General features: G+C 42.3%; 1 protein-coding gene across 2 annotated transcripts in view; it reads right to left on the bottom strand.

The window, feature by feature from the left end:
- Positions 1 to 20,335, bottom strand: part of PDZRN4 (PDZ domain containing ring finger 4) — a 265,568-nt gene that overhangs the window by 43,242 nt on the left and 201,991 nt on the right. For both annotated transcript variants that reach the window (XM_054178167.1, XM_009899234.2), the window contains 2 exons: positions 8,445 to 8,698; positions 6,973 to 7,075 (listed from right to left, as the gene is read on the bottom strand). In XM_054178167.1, coding sequence (XP_054034142.1) covers positions 6,973 to 7,075; positions 8,445 to 8,698 — 357 coding nt within the window. The remainder of the gene's footprint in view (positions 1 to 6,972; positions 7,076 to 8,444; positions 8,699 to 20,335) is intronic.

Genomic DNA, 20,335 nt, shown 5'->3' with positions numbered 1-20,335 from the left:
CCCCATCCATACTCTTGTTTACTTTGAGATATGGACATATTAAAATATGTATAGTTAAAATATGCACATTTTAATCACACACACGTGCCTATAAATCAAGCACATGAAGTGATAGGCAATGACTTTTAAAATACATTTTTCTTTTCCTGGCACCAAAATGAGGTCTATGGGCACCATATCCATGCTGAGTTTCAGCTGTTCCAACTTCTGTTGCACGCAGAAATGTCCTCCACCCCCAAACACATACTTGTATAGATTGATGAAATCATGAGATGAAACACAAAGCAAACTCATCATCTGCTTTTTTGATGCACAATGCAGTTTCACCTGTATTCCTGCTCACCAAACCATGCCCTCCAGGAATGACTATCACATTCTCTTTGAAGAGATGCCTCATTAAATAAAAAAAAGCAAACTTCCAGAGAAAAGATCTCTCCTGCTTTTTTGATTTCTCCTCTGAAGGCCCAGCATGCATAATATTGAAACCTTGTTTAAAGTCCATTTTCTTGTAAGAGGTTTCCTCTTGTGATGGGGATTCAGCCCCTGCTTCTTGTGCTTGTGAATTTCCTAGGATACCAAGCTTTAAAACGGCCACATTATAATAAGCTGGTTAACATGACTTAGGTTATTTTTAAAAGAACGTGTAAAAATACATTATTTTCTCCCATCTTTTGTCTGCATAGCTAGAATTCATGTCTCTAAGACATGGACTATATGAACTTTCAAAAGCAGCATCAATAAAACTTAGAAACATTTTCCCTGTAAAGCATATATAGAGGTATGTGGTATAGAAACTGTCTAAACAAAGCATTTATCCAAACCAGAAGTTTTATAATCCACAGATTTCCATAAATAAAAAAAATATTGCCAGCACCTTTCTCTTAATTTGTTGAGTGAAAAACACAAACCATATGTTGTAATGTTGCCCAACAACAAAGTGCTGCTGAGCTAAGTTCACTTCTCTTCATCTTCCTGGGAAAACATAAGGTCTGACAACAAGGAAGAATTTTTATTAGCTTTCAGGTGAAGTGCAGAGTGACCCTGTATTTGTTTTATGAAATCATGAAACAAAATTAGTATCATTGACTTGATATATTTCCCTCCTGTTTTACAACACAATAAATGGCAGTAACTCTGATAAATTTGCTTATGTTAGTTTTGTGTCTTTCTCTTCCCAGTTTCCCCTGATCCTCTGTAGTTATGGGCACAATTCAAATCCCTAAACCAGGATATTAACAATTTAGGGGAGGTGAGATGACAGCAACTTCATCTGCTTTGAATGCCAGAATTTTGTGATGACTTAGAGTAACACACTCAAAATTAACAAACAGCTGTGGCAGAAACTATCCTTACATTCTCTTCCATCTAAATGATCCAATGACTAGCAAGGAAGAAGAGTGATTTAAGGCCAAAAGAGAGATGCGCTATAGGTAAAGGCTCCTCGCCTTTACTGCCAATTCTGTCACTGACTGACTTGGCAAGTCACTCAGTATGACTGTCCTTACTTCACCTGCTTGTGAATTCCTGTAGCAACACAGGACACAGTAATGCTGAAGAACTTCAGAGGAACAGTAAATGAATTTATACTTGAAAAGGGACTTCAATTCTTAAAAGACAGATGAAAAAGAAAAGTACTACCTTTTACTGTTCCTTTGCTCATTTACAGTCTCCTATTTGCCACAGTTAGGAAGAAATTACATATTTATTATTGTCTGTGTGTAAATTATGCTGACTTAAAACCCCAGGTATTACAAAAATAAAAATGCCAGTGAAATACATAATCTTGTGCCACAGTATGCCAAATGCATGTTAAATGAGTCTTAATTATTACACAATGACAATACTATTGAAAGAATGATAGTAAAGAAAAACATTGTAGTGTAACATTTCCCTTCTAACTGTGATCTTTTCCATTTTTAGTCTGTAGTAACAGTGAGCTGAATCACAGGCTGAGTGTTAGCAGCTCAGAACTCCTTTTGAGCTAAAAGGAAAAAAATCTCAAGGAAGGGATTTAGAAGCCTCAATCATTGCACTGTTTTCTCAGGTCTGGTTGAAACAACTCTAATAATCTATTTACTTGCCCAGAAGGCTTTTCAATTAATAGCTTTAAAATACTGCCCTTTTTTTTTTCCCCTCTAGATTTTTATCATATGACAGGTAGGAATGGAAAAATAACCACCTCAAGCTACCACAAACCAGACTCGCCTAAACAACCAAGCCTACAAATGACAGGTGCACACACACACACCTGTTTGCTTCATTGATGATATTTCTGATAACAGCAGATGCTAATTAAGAATTGCCACAAAAAAATCAGAATAATGGTGTCAGTAAAATGTCTCTAAACTATGGGGCATTCATCCATGATTCGGCTGATGACCAAGAAAAAAATGTAATACAGTAAGTCCCAGTTTATTTAAGTCTGCCCTGAGCTGTCAGCTCAGTACCTCCACCACAAAAGCAGATGCATAAGGTAAGGCACATGATGAAAAGTACCTGCTTTTCCATTGAACACCTACACCACACTTACCAGAAAGCCTTTACACGTTTGCCTTACCACCCCAGTCAGGTCTGATGACAATGGAAAGACACAAACTTGTCAGCCTTTCTAACATAGTAACACTGACATCTCTATCACGATTTTTACTTCTTGAAGCCTTCTCTTTTATCTGGTGGTTGCTGCATTAAAAAACTGCATTTTATTTGCTAAAAGGTCTTTTACATTTCATCCCAAATTTTAAGAAGTTTGGGAAAAAAATCAATCCAATCACAGCAGGGAACACAGAAGAAACAAGTACAATTTGACAGCAAGTCACAGAGGTGTTATAATGGTTCTGTCCCTTCACATCACTGTCATCCTTCCTCAACATGGTTTGGAACATGGCTTAAGTGATCCCTGCCAAAATAAGGTTTCAATATCTCTCTCACTTCTTTATATTATTAAATAAAGGACATGGCTTAATAGCTTTGCAGAGAAATTCCATGCTAGAAATTCTGGAGAACTCTTACCTAAGGAATATTTTCTATTTTGATGGACACACATCCATCTTCTGTGCTAGCTTCACTGTACAGAAACACTCATCACTTACAAAACAAAAGAGCCTGACTGCAGCTATTGGAAGAGCTGGCAGCCTGCACAGAAGCTGTTTCCATAAAAACTGTTTATTCAGGTGTTAGCAATTGAAGCAGGAGCTCCAATTGTACTGCTGCAAGTGCCTGTAGTGCTCACGGAGGGGTGTTTGCAGGCTATCAGAGCTCTAAAGGGAGCTGTTACAGGCTATCAGCTCAGTAATCCTCATGTTAAAAAGGCCCTAAATATGTATTTACAAGATAGACAGATCTATTTGGCTTACTGGTTAAATAATCCATTTGTTGAAAAGGCCTTAAATATGAATTCATGGGGTACCCAGGTCTCTCTTGGCCCGTTGCAGCAGTGGTGGACCTTTCAGAGCATCACCTGATACCACACTTTAGTGGCCCACGAGGGCACTTACATGCTCAAGTAACTTGATTCAGATAAACAGTTTCACTAGACTGCTAATCCAAACAAATTACTCCTCCTTTTGTTCTACCAAAAAAAAAAACCCCACAATAAAATCAATCATTTCAAAAGCCTTATGTCACAGAAACAGGAAATTTGAGTTTGCACCTGAAATACATTCCTCATCACAATGGAATGACTGTAATTGAAAAAATAAACCAGTGTGTTACTCCTGCGTTGCATCAGCTACATAAGAGATGATGACAGAAATGAAGAGAACAAGGTCAAAATTCTCCCCTATGGAAGTTTTAAGCATTCAGTGAGATCTACACAAAACTATACTCATGACCAGTGTTTCCTAGCTTTTCTCTCTTAGAGGCCCATTTCAGTAGTTTGGGAAAAGAGCTGATAGCATCTGATCCAGAAATTCTCAGTCTGATAGGAAACCTTAGCAATTTCAGTGGGTTTGGATGAGGCCAGTGGAAAACTTAAAGGACTAATCTACATTTACAGTTAACAGATTTATGATCACAAATACTTATAAAAACATTTAAATGAACAACTGTGCACAATCATAAATTAGCACTTACATTCAACACACATTTCCTTATTCTGACTGAAAATCTGTCCCTTTGTCTACAAAGCAGAATGTGAACTTTAAAGTATTGATCTGAGGTATTCGCCAACCTTCAGAGCACTGTGGGTTGCTCTGCTTAGGAGGAGATACTGATGGAATAAAACAACTTCCATATGAATCTTCTAATTTCCAGATATTCTCTTTTCCAGAGAATAGGATGAATCAAAACAGCATGTGTGTAACTTCTAGCTCACTCTTCAAGTTTCACAGAGGCATCAAGTGAGAAAAATCTCACATGGCTTTTTCTCAAGATACTATGATCTTTTGTTGCTGCAGTTTCCTGCAGGACCCCTGATCTTTTCATTTTCTGGACACAAAAGACTTCATAAAAACTGACCACAGAAAGATTCTGCCATGCATATGCCTCATGTTGATATAGTGACATGCATTAACTTTCTGAGCAGAACAGTAAAAAAGTAAGCTCAATGGTTTCTAAGATCTCAAGTGAAGAGCATCAGAATACCTCATAATTTCAAATAGGGTCAAATGAACCCTTAGCACCTTCTTTTAGATTTTGGTCTTAATACTGCCTCAATCTGTCAGCACCAACACTTGCACACATTAAAACTGCAGTTAGCAGACACAGGCAAACTAACATGATGGTTACCATTCTGCATTTTTCACTCTCAAAGTGCTAATGCTGATATGGTGGGATCACTGAAGTGGTTTTCCAGGCTAAGAAATCCATTCTTCACTTACAAACCATTTCTAGTAAACAAAATGTTGCTTTTTCTGCTCAATGTCTTGCCTCAATCCTTCTCTGAAACCCCCAGGTTTGGCTTTTCCTCTGGAACAGCAACAAAAGCCAGTAAATCTCTTTTGATTCTGTCCTTTATGAGAATAATTGTTTTTACATAGATGTGTATATATGTGTGTGTGTGTGGACAATGCTCTCAATTTTTCCAGCTACCCAGTTACAGCAAAGTTGCTTAACAACATCTTACAAGGACCTGAAATAACAGACAATACAACCAGTAAGTAACCTAAATCGTGATATTATTGTACAGGCTTACATTTTTGGAATGTCTTTCACACTCAGAACTCAGCTAGTTGAAGGCTCCAAGATGTTCCTGTTTCTCCTTCAACACTTTCATATTTAGTAGAACGCATTCTCAAAGGAAGCTAGACAGTTCCTTCCCTATTTAAATTTCACATGAAACATTTTACTTCAGTCACTTAGTGAATTTGCCTTGGGCAACTGAATCTCAGTTGACAGTAAATTAATGACTATGATGGTGTGATTAATAGACAGTATCAGCAACTGAGAAGCAGCCCAAGCATTTGCCTTTGTGGCAAGACTTATGCCAACTATTATTAGGGAGTAATAATGGTCATAAGAAGGACTTGGTTTCACCACATAGCTACTTTAAAAGCTATTGATATTTTAATATGTCACTGATATTCTGACTAAAGAGTGAAAATATTTTTAAAAATACAATTTCTAGATACTGAAATGGATAACTTATTTAAATATTACTAGAAAATAGGTTGTATTACATTTAAGGAATAAGTACCATAAACAAACATATCTGACAGAGAAATCTAGTATAATATTATGCATGGGGAGACAAAACAGAACTGAAGTTCTGAGACTCTTGTGCTGTGGCATATCACACCAAAATCCAACTGGGAAGAAATAATGATTTCACTAATCCCCATGCAATGATTTTTTGAGGAGTTCAAATAAAAGTTTGCTTGTTCTGATTGAGATTCACTAAGTAGATGTTATTTGATTTTTCTGCCTCCTAAAGGAAGAACTTCATATTCCCCAGGCTGCTGGAAGAAATGACTTGCGATAGAGCATTTTAGCTGCTAAAGACACAATAAAAGTGAACACCCTGCATATTTGCTGAAGCTTTTGCCATTCATTTCATTTCTAAATGTCAACCAGTTATATGAAGGCTCAAAAAGATTTCTTAAGGTAAAGCAAACAGGAGGATAGGATATTTTTAATCTTGTATGGGGGACATTTAATTATTTATAATCACTTATTTAAAATACAGTTAACTTGAACTTACGCAAAGATTCAGCACTGTTTAATAACAAAAAGAACCATCTGCTTCCTATGCCTGTCCCTACAAATATTTTGTTACTGGATGATAGTGGAAAACATGAAAAGATAATGACTGGCTGACAAGAAGACTGTTTAGATATTGAAATGAAAATCTAACAAAAGAGCAGCATCACCAATCATGTTATCTTTTTGGGAAGCCTCACATAATGATTTTCCAGTGACTCAGAAACACATCCAGCCTTGTCACTGGAGTGTAAATCACATTAAGAGCAAAGGGAGGTTTGTGGCACAATTTCTTATAATTACAATACTTACAATGCCAAATATTGAAGAGCAAGTTATAGAAATTATATTAATTTGGAAAGTTGTAGCCTGATCTTATAAACACTGAAGTACACACCCAAGTATCTGGAAGAGTGACCCCTAAGGCATGAGATACAAGACCAATTAATTCTTAAAATTAGGGACCAGGGAGGGGAAAGAAATTAAGCTTCCAGTTACCAATTTTTTATTTTGGAAAGGCTTGCTTTAAAGTGTTATAACTGCAAAAGCAAAACATCTGAGTTAGAGCCTCCACTGCATAAAGAGGGAACATGTTTAATAAGTCTCCTAGACTTGTATGTAGCCACCCACCGCAGAATTCTGATTTCACATTTCATGTGTAGCCTAACCCCAGTAAAGCCTATGACATTACACAGGTATACAATAAAACAGTCTTTGGTGCCAATTTTTTAAGAAGTATTCCCACTCTTATTTTTCTCAAAGGAGCCTGCTAGCAGCTGTGCAAATACTGTATCTGTAATAACATAAAGGGAGGCTGCTGTGTGTCAGTGATCTTACCTCATACTCAAAGTCCTCTGCTCTATCTGCATCAGCAGGCAGACTGGAAAGATACTCATTACCTTCATAAAATTCGTGCTCCACTGGGTGAAGAGAATGGCAGCTATGTTGAACAAAGAGAACAATATTAGGTGAGAAAATAGTGGGTTTTAAATTAAAAAGTGATAACCACACACACACACTTCTCTGTAGTTTTCTCATCTCTGGAATGCTACTCTGAATGGCCTTACAGCCTGAAAGCCACTGTATGAAGTAGTGTGGGCTCTTTTCTTATCAAAAATTCATGCTCTGGATGAGTTACTTTTGCTGGGTTCATCTTTTGACAGACTTACACAGGGTGATTTCTTGAAAGAGTGTTTTGGGCCAAAATACTTGAATGCAGCAATCTGGGATCCCTTATTCTCCTAAAGGTATCTGGGAGCCACTCAGTATTTATCTGGTTACAAAGTTCTGAGATAACAGGCTGGTGAAGTGCACATGAATAACTACACTTCAAAGTAACAGCGGTTAACCCTTGACAACTGCTTGGAGTACAAAGAATGAGGTCTTTATATATGCACTTAGCTGCAGACTTAGACCCCAGGCTGGATCCCACCCATGCAGCACCCAGTCTGGATCTGTCTAAGCACGTGTAGGAAACTCTTCCCTATCCACAGTAGCACACAGTTTAATAATATCCAGTAACAACTCAAAAATATACATGTTCCTAGCTGTGCAGCAGTATCAACCCAGCATCTGGCTAGCATGTTGTATCTGAGATACCCATCTTACATAGAACTTCTAAAAATAGAGCTACCTCTCAATTTTCCAGTAATGCATGGCATACTAAGAAGTGAGTGGGAAAGCTCTAGGGCTCTCATAGTTTTGCTGGCTACAGGTAGAGGGCAAGGAGCACATACTGGATGGCACTACTCATGAGTTCAGTCCAAAGGGGAAGAAGCTCACAATGCAGTTTCATATAAGCACCATCTGCTGGTGTTTGCATTCAATTCTGTTTCAAAGAATTCAACTGAGGGATAATTTAATTAACTTCATTTGCTGTGACAGGTGAAATTGTACTTTTGACCTCTATATTTTTGGGAATTATTTAGCTTTTTGATAAGGGGACTTCTAAACTAAATAATGCAACTTCTTGTTTATTTGGTAAGATACTTGGAAGAGTGGAAAGCAACAAGACAGCTCTTTCTTGGTTTGAAGAAGCCTTTTCACTACTTTGAAACACAGAAGTGTTTTTCCTCTTGGCTAGAGCTTGTCTTTGGATGAACAAACACATGAACACAAAGTAAACATAGCCCAGATTCCTTCCTGTAGTGCTCATCTATGAACAGAGTTCAGGTAAACTGTCACTGAAGGGGACAGTGGTTCTAAACGACATTTATCATTTATTTAAAGCATTCCTGAGATGTTTTCAGGAGAAGGCTATCACTGCAATGCCTCAATCTCACAAGTAAACAGCAGAAGATAAACCATACCTGTCTGAAAGTAAAAAAGGGCAGATATCAGGAACTGGTGGTGTGGAAGGCCTTAGTTTGGCCAGAGCCATAACGTGCTCAAAAGTGATGTCAGTCTGAGTGCTGGCGTCTACAAGCCGAACATCCTGAGAGCTACCATGAGCTTTGTTAATTGGGGCTCGCCGTAACACTTGAACTACAATGGGCTCCTTGGCATTGCGAAAAGCTTCCACTGCTTCCTCATGAGTGGCCTTGGAGAGGTCCTTCCCATTGACCTAGACAAAACCAAAAACAAGCATAACAAAGGTGACTCACAATAGCATAAAAAAATACAGGTGTTAAACCATAGGAGGACTAATTATTTCTGTAGTACATCAAACCATGTGCTGACATTGACTGGACCGTATTTTGGCATCCATGCAAGAGGGAAGATAAAGCTGGTAGGAGAAAATAAATTCTTTAATCTTCGCAAGAAATAAGAAGTGTTTTGAACTCTTCCCTAGCTGACCCCATGGAAGCTGAACACAGCAGAGAAACATCAGCACTTAAAAAGGACATTTGAAATGATTTCTCTAAGGCTATTTTATTTACCTCATAAAATACAAATAAAAAAGGAGGGCTGCTTTTACTTTTCAATTGTGGCATTTTCTGTGGCATGCCATTGTTCTGAAGGATTTCTGGCACATTACTGTCATTAATGCAGATGTTTCTTTTTAGACATCAAATACATGCTTATTGACAAGAGCAATTTTCAATGTTTTGTCACTTATTTGCAATGACCATTATACAATCATTAAGACCAAAGACAGGAAGATTTGAATAACACAGTCAGCTGCCACTCTTTTAAGAAAAAAATAAGGAGAAATCTAAAGCAAACAAACAAACTGAAGAAATAACTTGCTGCAAACAGATTAATAATAAACCAGACAAAATTATGCTGCAAATGCAGCATAGCTTGGCAAAACTTAAAGACTGCAGCAAGGTTTCTTTCTGCTACATGCAACGCAGCAAATTCCTCCCAGTCTAGATGAAGTCTGAGAGTATTAAAAAAGGCTGCAGGGAACTGCTGGAGAGAGTTCAATGGAGAGCTATGAGGATGGTTAAGGGACTGGAGCATCTCTCTGAGAGACTTGGGTCTGTTTAACCTGGAGAAAAGAAGGCTCAGAGTGGACCTTATCAATGTCTACAAATATCTGATGGGTGGCTCTCAGGAGGATGAAGACAGTCTCTTTTCAGTGGTGCCCAGAGGCAGGACAATGGACAATGGACATAAACTCAATCACAGGAAATTCCACCTCAACATGAGAAAAAAATTCTCTACTGTGAGAGTGACAGAGCAGTGGAACAGGCTGGCCAGAGAGGTTGTGGAGTCTCCTTCTCTGGAGATCTTCAAAAGCTGCCTGGACATGTTCCCGTGTGACCTGCTCTAGGTGGTCTTGCTTTGCAGGGGGCTGGACTTGATGATCTCTGGAGGTCCATTCCAACCCCTAGGATTCTGTTACTCTGTGATTCTGTCTTGTGTGATTCCAAATTCACATAAATTCAGGTGATTAAGGCAAAAATGCCATGTATCAACCCACTACAAAATGTGAGAGCTCATTTGTCAATGTCAGTCAGTAGCTAAGCTCTTGGACAGGGCTGTTAAACATCCTTACACAGAAAACACCATTCTCCCATTTTCAGAGCAACAAGAGTGCTGTTGACTGCTGCACATGGCCTAACTGTTGTGAGCTGCTGTGGAGATGAGAAGATCCTGCACAGTGGTAGAAAGGCAGAGTTTTCTAGTAAGAAATGTGATTTGGTACTGAAAAGTACCAAAATTTGATTAAAGTTTATATTCCTGGGAAAATCTGTACACTGGATACAAATCAGAAACAGGATTCTACTGCAAGTTCATGCCCAAATTATCTTTTTGTATAGACAATGAAGTTGCAAAGCTTCTGCTCAATGATCTAAACTTAAATCCTCCCCAGAAATGGGACAGACTCCACAGCTGATTTTTACCTGCAAGTATTTGTTGAAAACAAAAGAATTTCTTTGCTACATAACTCTTTCATTCAAGAAATTTCCTCAAAGTTTCTAGTCAGAAAGGGAAAACACATGAATAAGAACAACACCAGCAAACTCACAAAAGCCACTCAGCAGCCTTCAGTTACATTTTAAAGCTGGTCAGGAAAAACATTTGAATCATAGAATCAGTCAGGGTTGGAAGGGACCACAAGGATCAGCTAGTTCCAACCCCCCTGCCATGGGCAGGGACACCTCACACTAGATCAGGCTGACCAGAGCCTCATCCAGCCTGGTCTTAAATACCTCCAGGGATGGGGCCTCAACCACCATTCCAGGGCTTCACCACACTCACAGTGAAGAGCTTCCTCACGTCCAGTCTGAATCTCCCCACCTCCAGCTTCATTCCATTCCCCCTAGTCCTATCACTAGCTGATATCCTAAGAAGTTCCTCCCCAGCCTTCTTGTAGGCCCCCTTCAGATACTGGAAGGCCACAATAAGGTCACCTTGGAGCCTTCTTTTCTCCAGACTGAACAGCCTCAACTCTTTCAGTCTGTCCTCATAGGAGAGGTGCTCCAGCCCTCTGATAATCCTCGTAATTTGCAATTACAGTTGTCATATTGGAGGCAACACTTGTAACCATAGTACCATCCATTTATGTGGATGGCTATGATACCATTGACCATTAATTATATGTATATATTAACTCCATACCTTTCCAGAGGACATGCTCAAGTACAAGGCAGAACTAGCTTTCCACTGACACTGCTTCCAAAGAAGCATCATTTCCACAGTGGCATTACTCATGAGGATGCACAAAATATCTACACCACAGAGTAGCCGCCAACACAAAGATCATTTATTCTTTCTATCTAGCCCTGATGCTGTATGTGGTCATGAGAAGGCTAGAAAGTATTTTAACAGATTTCAACATATAAAAAAGATCAGAACTCCCTGTGTTGAATGCCTGGGATTCCAAGAAATACCGTATCACTGCAGCCCAGACTGTGATCAAGTAGTATGCACAGCAACTAGCTTGAGTACCTAAGTTTTATTGCTTATATATGGTTTGTCTGATGACTGAAGCCAAAAATGTTAAGATGTCACTGTTTAAATTACCAGTTATATGGAATAAAACAGAGGTATGTAAGAAGAAGGGCCAGAACAGTCAAGGAACAAGTCATGTTATAAGAAAATAAAATGTTTCCCCAAGAAGTGAGCTTCTGCAAACCCTCTCCAATATCGCAAGTTACATTGCCAGAGTGCTCAGACTCAGACCCATCTAAAGGCAATTAAAGATAAAGCTTCAAGATGGAGTCTTCTAGTCATCCTTCAGTTACTGTCTCTGCTTCATTTCTTGCTTTGAAGTCAGATCCTATCAAGGACACAATTTTCCACAGTTTATGACGTCTTTGTAGCAAGAGCATCCTATAGTCCCACTGAGTAACTCTCATTCCTAAGGCCCTAGAGACAGCAAAATTACATTCCTGGCCTCCCCAAACCCTTTTAATACTTTTACAGTTTTGGATAGCTATATGGTGCTCCTCCTAAAAGCAAATGCTTGGGAATAAATACCACATAGCACTGCATCAATTGTTTGCCTCCTATTCAAGTATAAAACACATTAGCTTTATCCTAGCTGAATCAGAAGGGTTTTAGAATAGAATACATAGAATAAACCAGGTTGGAAGAGACCTTCAAGATCATCGTGTCCAACCCATCAACCAATCCAACACCACCTAAACAACTAACCCATGGCACCAAGCACCCCATCAAGTCTTCTCCTGAACAACTCCAATGACGGCGACTCCACCACCTCCCCAGGCAGCCCATTCCAATGGGCAATCACTCTCTCCGTATAGAACTTTTTCCTAACATCCAACCTAAACCTCCCCTGGCACAGCCTGAGACTGTGTCCTCTTGTTCTGGTACTGGCTGCCTGGCACAAGCTGACCATTCTATCACAGATCTGTACCAGCAAACCGAAAAGATACTTGAATAGAGTACCAAAAAATATTATTAGGTTTTTAAGTTCTTTTTTTTAAACCAGAAGCTTTGTTTATTTACATCAGTCAATACTTTTCTTCTGAGGAAGAAGAGAGAGAAATTCACCACAATACCACTTACATGCAAATTTTATTTCTGAAGAACAAGAGTACTTTAAAATCACACAAATCTGAAAAGGAAAATCACAAAAATATATACTTTTTCATTCATCCTGGGAACCTCTTTTAATTTAAATCCATTTTTAAGACTTCAAAAGCATTCCCTCATTCACGTTGGTTCCTTAGGAAATGCAAGCACTTCAGACACCCAGCACTTGTTCAAATTGAAGTTCATCAACACACTTTGTCGATCTGCATAAAGGTCACCTAATTTACGAACGCCGCCTTTCTCAAAAGAAAATCTATATCTGAATTACTCTGTGTTGGCAGCTGTCCTACCCACTTGGGGCTGGGAAGAGATAATTTATTTTAAAACTTGAATCAAATACTACAGATGGGATTGGTAGCTCTCTTCATGTAGATTCCTTAAAGGTTTTCTGCCTCCTGCATTATGCCCTAACTTAACACTCACGTATGGTTATCCTGGGAGCCGTAGACAGCGGAGCACTTATTTACAGCAAGCCACTAGCAGGTTCTTAGTGTATGATTAAATAAATTCCTTGCCTCTGAAAGGTTACTTCCAGTGGAATCCAGGGTACTATTTTAAGTGGATAGAGAAATCAGTCACTTTTAACAGTCAACACAAAGACAGGGGAATACATTTGTTGTAGCAGATGGGCTAATTAATCCACAAGCAAGTTGTGAATGTTAACTAAAGAATATATCTTTTCTCATGTAAACCATCTTCCTGCCCTGTTTGATTAAGCCTCTGTTTAATGAACACTCTTGCCCAGCTTTTGGACACACTGCGGAGTCTGGGCCACTTGTCAACATCTCCCCCAGAGTGACCAGTAGCTGCTGCCTGGATCCCGGCCATCCGCTTTGGGTTCTTCCTCTAAATCCAGCCACATGCAAAACTTCGTCATCAGCAGAAAATAAGCAAGCAAAATGGGCTTTCTCTTTCATACACAAATCAACTGACATTGGCCAACTGCCACTTCTAATGCCAGCACCACTGTACTTAGGCTTATTCCCATTCCCACAGAGGCGGACAACAGAGAAGGAAGGAGAGACAGGACTAAATAATGAAATGGTGACTATAAAAACTGTAAGTAAATGGTTGTTAGGTTATCCTTGTGCTTGGAGCTCTTAAAAACAAAAAAAAAAGAAAGAAAAAGAAAAGAAAAAGAAAATTTTCAGTGAAGACTGCTTTCAGGATTTCAGTGCCTGTGATTGAGAAACTAAATACCTTTGTCTCCTAACACTTCTATGCTCTTTATAATTTCTTTTAATGCTGGCCAGAATTTTTGAATCAAGATGTGTTGATAAGTTTCCTGCAGTCTTTACCTTCTTCATATTAAGAGAAAAGAGAAGTGCAGTCATTTGAATGCCACCATCACAAAAGGACACATTGGCAGCACATGAGATAACCTCTTATGTTCAGCAAATACCTAGCATATGTAAGATGAAATTTAAGATCTGCTCTGCTGAAGTAAAATCCTTGGAGACTCCCCATTTAATCAGTAAAAGAAAATGGAAGAATAACCGAAGTATTCTGCTAGAGCAGAGATGTCCAGACAGAAGTTTTCCAGCAGAATGATAAAGATGCTATCTGACGTGATGCTGGAGTTAACACAAGGTTCTCTGTCCTAGGAGATTTCAACACCGATGTAGAAGATGTCTCTGACCCGACAGGTGCTAAATCTGCTCTCATCACAGTAGTCTCTTCACCTCCAATCCCTCACTCTGAATACATCCAGGCTGCCACACCCTGGGTGTATCCTTGCTTGGCAAGCTGCCCCTTAGTTTGACCAGTCCTTTGTTTAAACTTCAGCCCTCCCTAACTGCAAGCCACAGAAAAAGCAACACCACTTCCCTCCCAGACTTAGAGCTTTTGGCACATACAAACTTAGAAAACTTCCACTGCTGAAGCCCACCAGCTGTGAGGATTTCCAAGCAGGACACAGAGGCACAGGACACATGAGTTACCAGTAACACACATGCTGAGCGCAACTCTTTTGCTAACGCAAATGTGATAGCTCATCTAGAGAAAGGGCAGTCAGCACCTTGACCTTTAAGGTTACAGTTCAGTACTAAACTGCATTTCTTCAGTAAGTTAAACTGAGAAACAGCAAATTCAGCCATTACCCAAACCCACTATCTCAATGTTCATGCAAGTTCAGTAAAGGGACATCTTTTATTATGGTGGTTAATGACATTTCCTCTTCTTTAGCCAGATGAGTTAAGCAACAGTTGTTCTCGTTTGATTCTTTGTTGCTCTGACCATGAAATCTTGTCACCCCTCCTAAAAGCTACACTAGCTGCTGAAGATGCAGGCCCTGGAGCCTTTTGTCAAGCTGAACCACAGGCTTGTAATGAGAATCACATCTCCACTATCTATAGAGCTGAGGTTTCTCCCATTTGTTATTCTTGTGTAGCTGGTCCAACAATACTGGAAAGATATAGGCAATGTCCAGCACTGCAGCCTTCTGTGTGCCTTGTGCAACCAGTACCACTTCCCTTCCCCAGTATTTAGCAGACAGGTACTGTGGTTGAAACGCCTGTGGCTAAGCTTTAATCTAACCATGACAAAATAAATGCCACAGAAGTGGGGAAACATAGAAATGTATGTTTTTCTATTTTGTAAAGCTTCCTTACAGAGGGAGACAGCCCAATGACTTCTCAGCAATTTTCACTATCTAAACAGCAGATGTCAGAAAAAAAGCACCTCTCTTTCAACTGACCTCAAGGTGATGCTTCCTATTGTCAGAGTTATCCACTGTGATCAGTGAATATGCGGGCAGGTCTGACAGCTGCAACTCCTCTCTAGGAAGGATATGACACATCCCCAAAAGACCCCAGTAAAGAGCTGTGCACTGCTTAGAGGTACTGTGTAACAAGCTAGGCTAGGAAATTCAAAAGATTTTAAAACTGGATTGGAAAAAGTGCCCCGGGTTAGACATACTGAGAATGGATAAATAGGTTTCATCACAACCACAGGAAACTACAGCAAACTAGTCAGCAAGGTAACTAATACAGAAGTGCTTGCACAACTTTGGTTCTCCAGCAAATACAAGCTCTAGTTTAGTATCTTCTTCCCCATGATTTTGCCTTTTCAACCCAGTCACCTCTAACTAAACCAGAACCACTACTACTAGAAGCAGCTCCCCAAACTTTGTGTGCTGAATCATGTGCAACTTTTTGAAAGAAACGTCAAGGCCATTTCAAGCAAAGAAATCACTAAAGATTCTCCCCCTGGTACACACCTTTATGAGGAAGTTTGGGGGTTTAAATCCCAACTTTACTGATTGCCTAATTGCCTTTAAGGTACTGAGTATAGGAAACGGATGCACACCTATACCCTGCTCCCAGTTGCCTGGGTTAGGCACACAAATGGTTTATGGAAAAGTCCATCCCAGGTGACAGCTGACATTCCCATGCTTAAAGTCTCTTCACAAACCTGAAATCCTCACCTTGGAACATATTTCCAAAAAAACCTTGGATATTACAGTTCATATCTTCAGGATAAGTATGCCTGCTCCAACAATTTTAAAAGCACTACTTCAACAGCAATTTTAATCCGTGGACAAAACACACCCTGAATTCCTGCCCTTCATGACATGAGTCTTGGTGGTCTGCATAACGGGAGAATATCTCCTCCATCTTCTCACTGTGTGTTAGAGCAATGCACATCTCACAAAGGTCTTTTCACAGTATCACAGTATCACAGTAACTAAGGTTGGAAGAGACCCCAAGGATCATCAAGTCCAACCTGTTCCAACAGACCTCACAACTAGATCATAGCACCAAGCGCCACGTCCAATCTCCCCTTGAACACCTCCAGGGACGGCGACTCCACCACCTCCCTGGGCAGCCCATTCCAATGACGAATGACTCGCTCAGTGAAGAACTTTTTCCTCACCTCGAGTCTAAACCTCCCCTGACACAACTTGAGACTGTGTCCCCTTGTTCTGGTGCTGGTTGCCTGGGAGAAGAGACCAACCCCCACCTGGCTACAACCACCCTTCAGGTAGTTGTAGAGGGCAATGAGGTCGCCTCTGATCCTTCTCTTCTCCAGGCTAAACAATCCCAGCTCCCTCAGCCTCTCCTCATAGGGCTTGTGCTCAAGGCCTCTCACCAGCCTTGTTGCCCTTCTCTGGACACGTTCAAGTGTCTCGATGTCCTTCCTAAACTGAGGGGCCCAGAACTGGACACAGTACTCAAGGTGTGGCCTAACCAATGCAGAGTACAGGGGCACAATGACCTCCCTGCTCCTGCTGGCCACACTATTCCTAATACAGGCCAGGATGCCATTGGCCTTCTTGGCCACCTGGGCACACTGCTGGCTCATGTTTAGGCGGGTGTCAATCAGCACCCCCAGGTCCCTCTCCGTTTGGCAGCTCTCCAGCCACTCTGACCCCAGCCTGTAGCTCTGCATGGGGTTGCCGTGGCCAAAGTGCAGCACCCGGCACTTAGACTTATTAAATGCCATCCCATTGGACTCTGCCCATCTGTCCAGTCGGTCAAGGTCCCTCTGCAGAGCCTTTCTACCCTCTAACTGACTAACATCTGTTCCCAACTTGGTGTCATCTGCAAACTTGCTGATGACTGACTCAACCCCCTCATCCAGATCATCAATGAAGATGTTAAAGAGGATGGGGCCCAGCACTGATCCCTGGGGGACGCCACTGGTGACTGGCCGCCAGCCGGATGTGGCACCATTCACCACCACTCTCTGGGCTCGGCCCTCCAGCCAGTTCCTAACCCAGCACAGAGTGTTGTGGTCCAAACCACGAGCTGACAGCTTAGCCAGCAGTTTACTGTGGGGGACGGTGTCAAAGGCCTTGCTGAAGTCCAGATAGACTACATCCACAGGCCTCCCCACATCCACCAGACGGGTCACCTGATCATAGAAGGAGATCAGGTTGGAGAGGCAGGACCTGCCCTTCCTAAATCCATGTTGGCTGGACCTGAGCCCTTGGCCCTCCTTCAGGTGCGCAGTTATTGCCGCCAGGATAACCTGCTCCATCACTTTCCCTGGCACTGAGGTCAGGCTGACTGGTCTGTAGTTTCCAGGTTCCTCCATCCGTCCCTTCTTGTGGATGGGGACCACATTGGCCAGTTTCCAGTCACCTGGGACCTCTCCAGTGAGCCAGGACTGGAGGAAAATGATGGAGAGCGGCTTGGCCAGCTCATCTGCCAGCTCTCTCAGCACCCTAGGATGGATCCCATCCGGTCCCATGGACTTATGGGTGTCCAAGTGGCTCAGCAGGTCCCGGACTAATTCCTCATGGATTTCTGGGGCATTACACTGCTCCCCGACCCTATTACCCAGCTCAGGAGGCCACTCATCCTGGACTCCTACCTTGCTGTTAAACATTGAGGCAAAGAAGGCGTTCAGGACCTCAGCCTTTTTCTCGTCTTTGGTCACCATGTTCCCCTCCAGGTCCAGTAAGGAGTGGAGGTTCTTCTTGCCCTTCTTTTTAGCATTGATATATTTGTAAAATTGCTTTTTATTATCTTTCACAGAGGTGGCCAGCTTCAGTTCCAACTGGGCCTTTGCCTCTCTAATTTTATTCCTACATAATCTAACCACTTCCTTAAACATACCTCGAGAAGCCTTCCCCTCCTTCCAAAGGTGATACAGCCTCTTTTTTTCCCTTAAATCCTTCAGGAGCTGCTTGTCCATCCAGGCCGGTCGCCTTCCCCGCCGGCTCATCTTTCGGCACATGGGGACCGCCAGTTCCTGTGCCTTCAAGAGCTCCTGTTTGAAGTAGGTCCAACCCTCCTGGACCCCTCGGTTCATGAGGGTTGGTACCCAGGGAACTTTACAAATAAGTTTCTTAAAGAGGCTGAAGTTTGCCCTCCGGAAGTCCAAGGTGAAGGTTCTGTTGGTACTCCTCCCTATCTCCCTGCATATTGAAAACTTCACTATCTCGTGGTCACTGCACCCTAGGCAGCCTCCCACGGTCACATCTCCCACTAGCCCTTCCCTATTGGAGAGCAGCAAGTCAAGCAGAGCCTGTCCCCTGGTAGGCTCACTTAACAGCTGCGTCAGGAAGCAATCCTCTATCCGCTCCAGGAATCTTCTGGACTGCCTTCTCTCTGCTGAATTAAGTTCCCAGCAGATATCCGGCAGGTTGAAGTCCCCCACGAGGACAAGATCTGATGATCTTGAAACAGCTTCCAGTTGTTTATAGAATAATTCATCAGCCTCCTCATTCTGGTTGGGTGGTCTATAACAGACTCCAACCAGGATGTCAGATTTGTTGGGTTGCCCTCTGATTTTAACCCACAGGCTCTCAATTCCCTCATCTTCCACCTCGAGTTCTGAGGCAGAAAGTGTCTCCCTAATATACAAAGCCACCCCTCCTCCTCTCCTCCCTCGCCTATCCTTCCTAAAGAGCCTGTAGCCCCCCAGTGTAGCACTCCAATTGTGCCTGTTGTCCCACCATGTTTCTGAGATGGCAACTATATCATAGTTGCCCTGGTGGATTAGGACCTCCAGCTCATCTTGCTTATTGCCTAGGCTGCGTGCATTGGTGTACATGCACTGCAGCTGGGCTCCTGAGCTCTCAATTGACCCTACCTTGTGCTCTACTCTTACCTCTGCAGAGGGACCGATGTCTTCACCCACCCCCTTCAGACCTAGTTTAAAGCCCTCCTAATGAGTCCTGCCAACTCTAGTGCTAGGACTCTCTTGCCCCTTCTAGATAAATGCACCCCATCAGGACCCAGGAGGTCGGGTGCCGTAAAAGTAGCCCCATGATCAAAGAAACCAAAGTTCTTCCGCTGGCACCATTCCCTGAGCCACTTGTTGATGGTGTGGGTTCTCCCGTTCCTCTCAGTGTACTCCCCTGCCACTGAGGGAACTGAGCAGAACACCACTTGTGCGCCTGCCCCATCAATCAATTGTCCAAGGGCCCTGAACTCCTTCTTAATTGCCCTGGTGCCCTTCCTGTCAATCTCATCACTCCCAGCCTGTATTACCAGCAGAGGGTAATAGTCAGAGGGACTGATGAGCTTGGGGATTCCCCTTGCAATGTCCCTTACCTGCGCCCCAGGTAGAGAGCAGACCACCCTGTGGGATGGGTCGGGACGACATATGGGTCCCTCAGTACCCCCCAGGAGAGAGTCCCCAACAACTATAACCCTTCTCCTTTTCTTTGTGGAGCTGGTCGTTATAGCTGGTAGTGGCCGCTTGGCCTTAGGCTTGGCCTTAGGCTGCTCCCTGGAGCTGGTCGTTACAGCCGGTGGGGACCGCTTGGCCTTGATCTCCCCTCTGGATGGCTGCTCCTCAGCCCTCTCATCCCCACCGCCCTCAGCCCGCAGGGCCTCATACTTATTATGCAAGGGCAGCGGAGGGGGAGGAGATGGCCGGGGTGGATTTCTCTTGCCACCCTTGGCAGGGCCTTGTGTCCATCCCTCTCCGTTTTCAGGGGCCCGTCCCTCAGCAGGGGAGATCTGCAGAGCCTTCTCCCACAAGTCTAACTCCCTTTCACTTTCCCTTATTGACCTTAGCCTAGACACCTCCTCTTTCAGCTCGGCCACTTCATCCTTCAGCTCAGCCACCAGGCTGAGGAGAAAGTTCACCTGTTCACACCTGACACAGGTGTCCCCACCCTCTCCCTCTTCCTCTATTCCAACTGCCAGGCTGAAGCACTCTCTGCAGCTGGCAGCCTGGACTCCAGCATGCTGGAGAAACAACTCTGTCTGGGTAGATGCTGTTTTTCTACCCTTGGTCCGAGTAATGACCATGGTGCAACGTGTGGGTGAAAACCAAAATTTTTTTTTTTTTT

Source organism: Dryobates pubescens, chromosome Z, assembly GCF_014839835.1.
Source record: "Dryobates pubescens isolate bDryPub1 chromosome Z, bDryPub1.pri, whole genome shotgun sequence".
NCBI classification, from domain to species: domain Eukaryota; kingdom Metazoa; phylum Chordata; class Aves; order Piciformes; family Picidae; genus Dryobates; species Dryobates pubescens.
The sequence above is the reverse complement of the archived record's forward strand: the minus strand, read 5'-3'. Positions and strand labels throughout refer to the sequence as shown.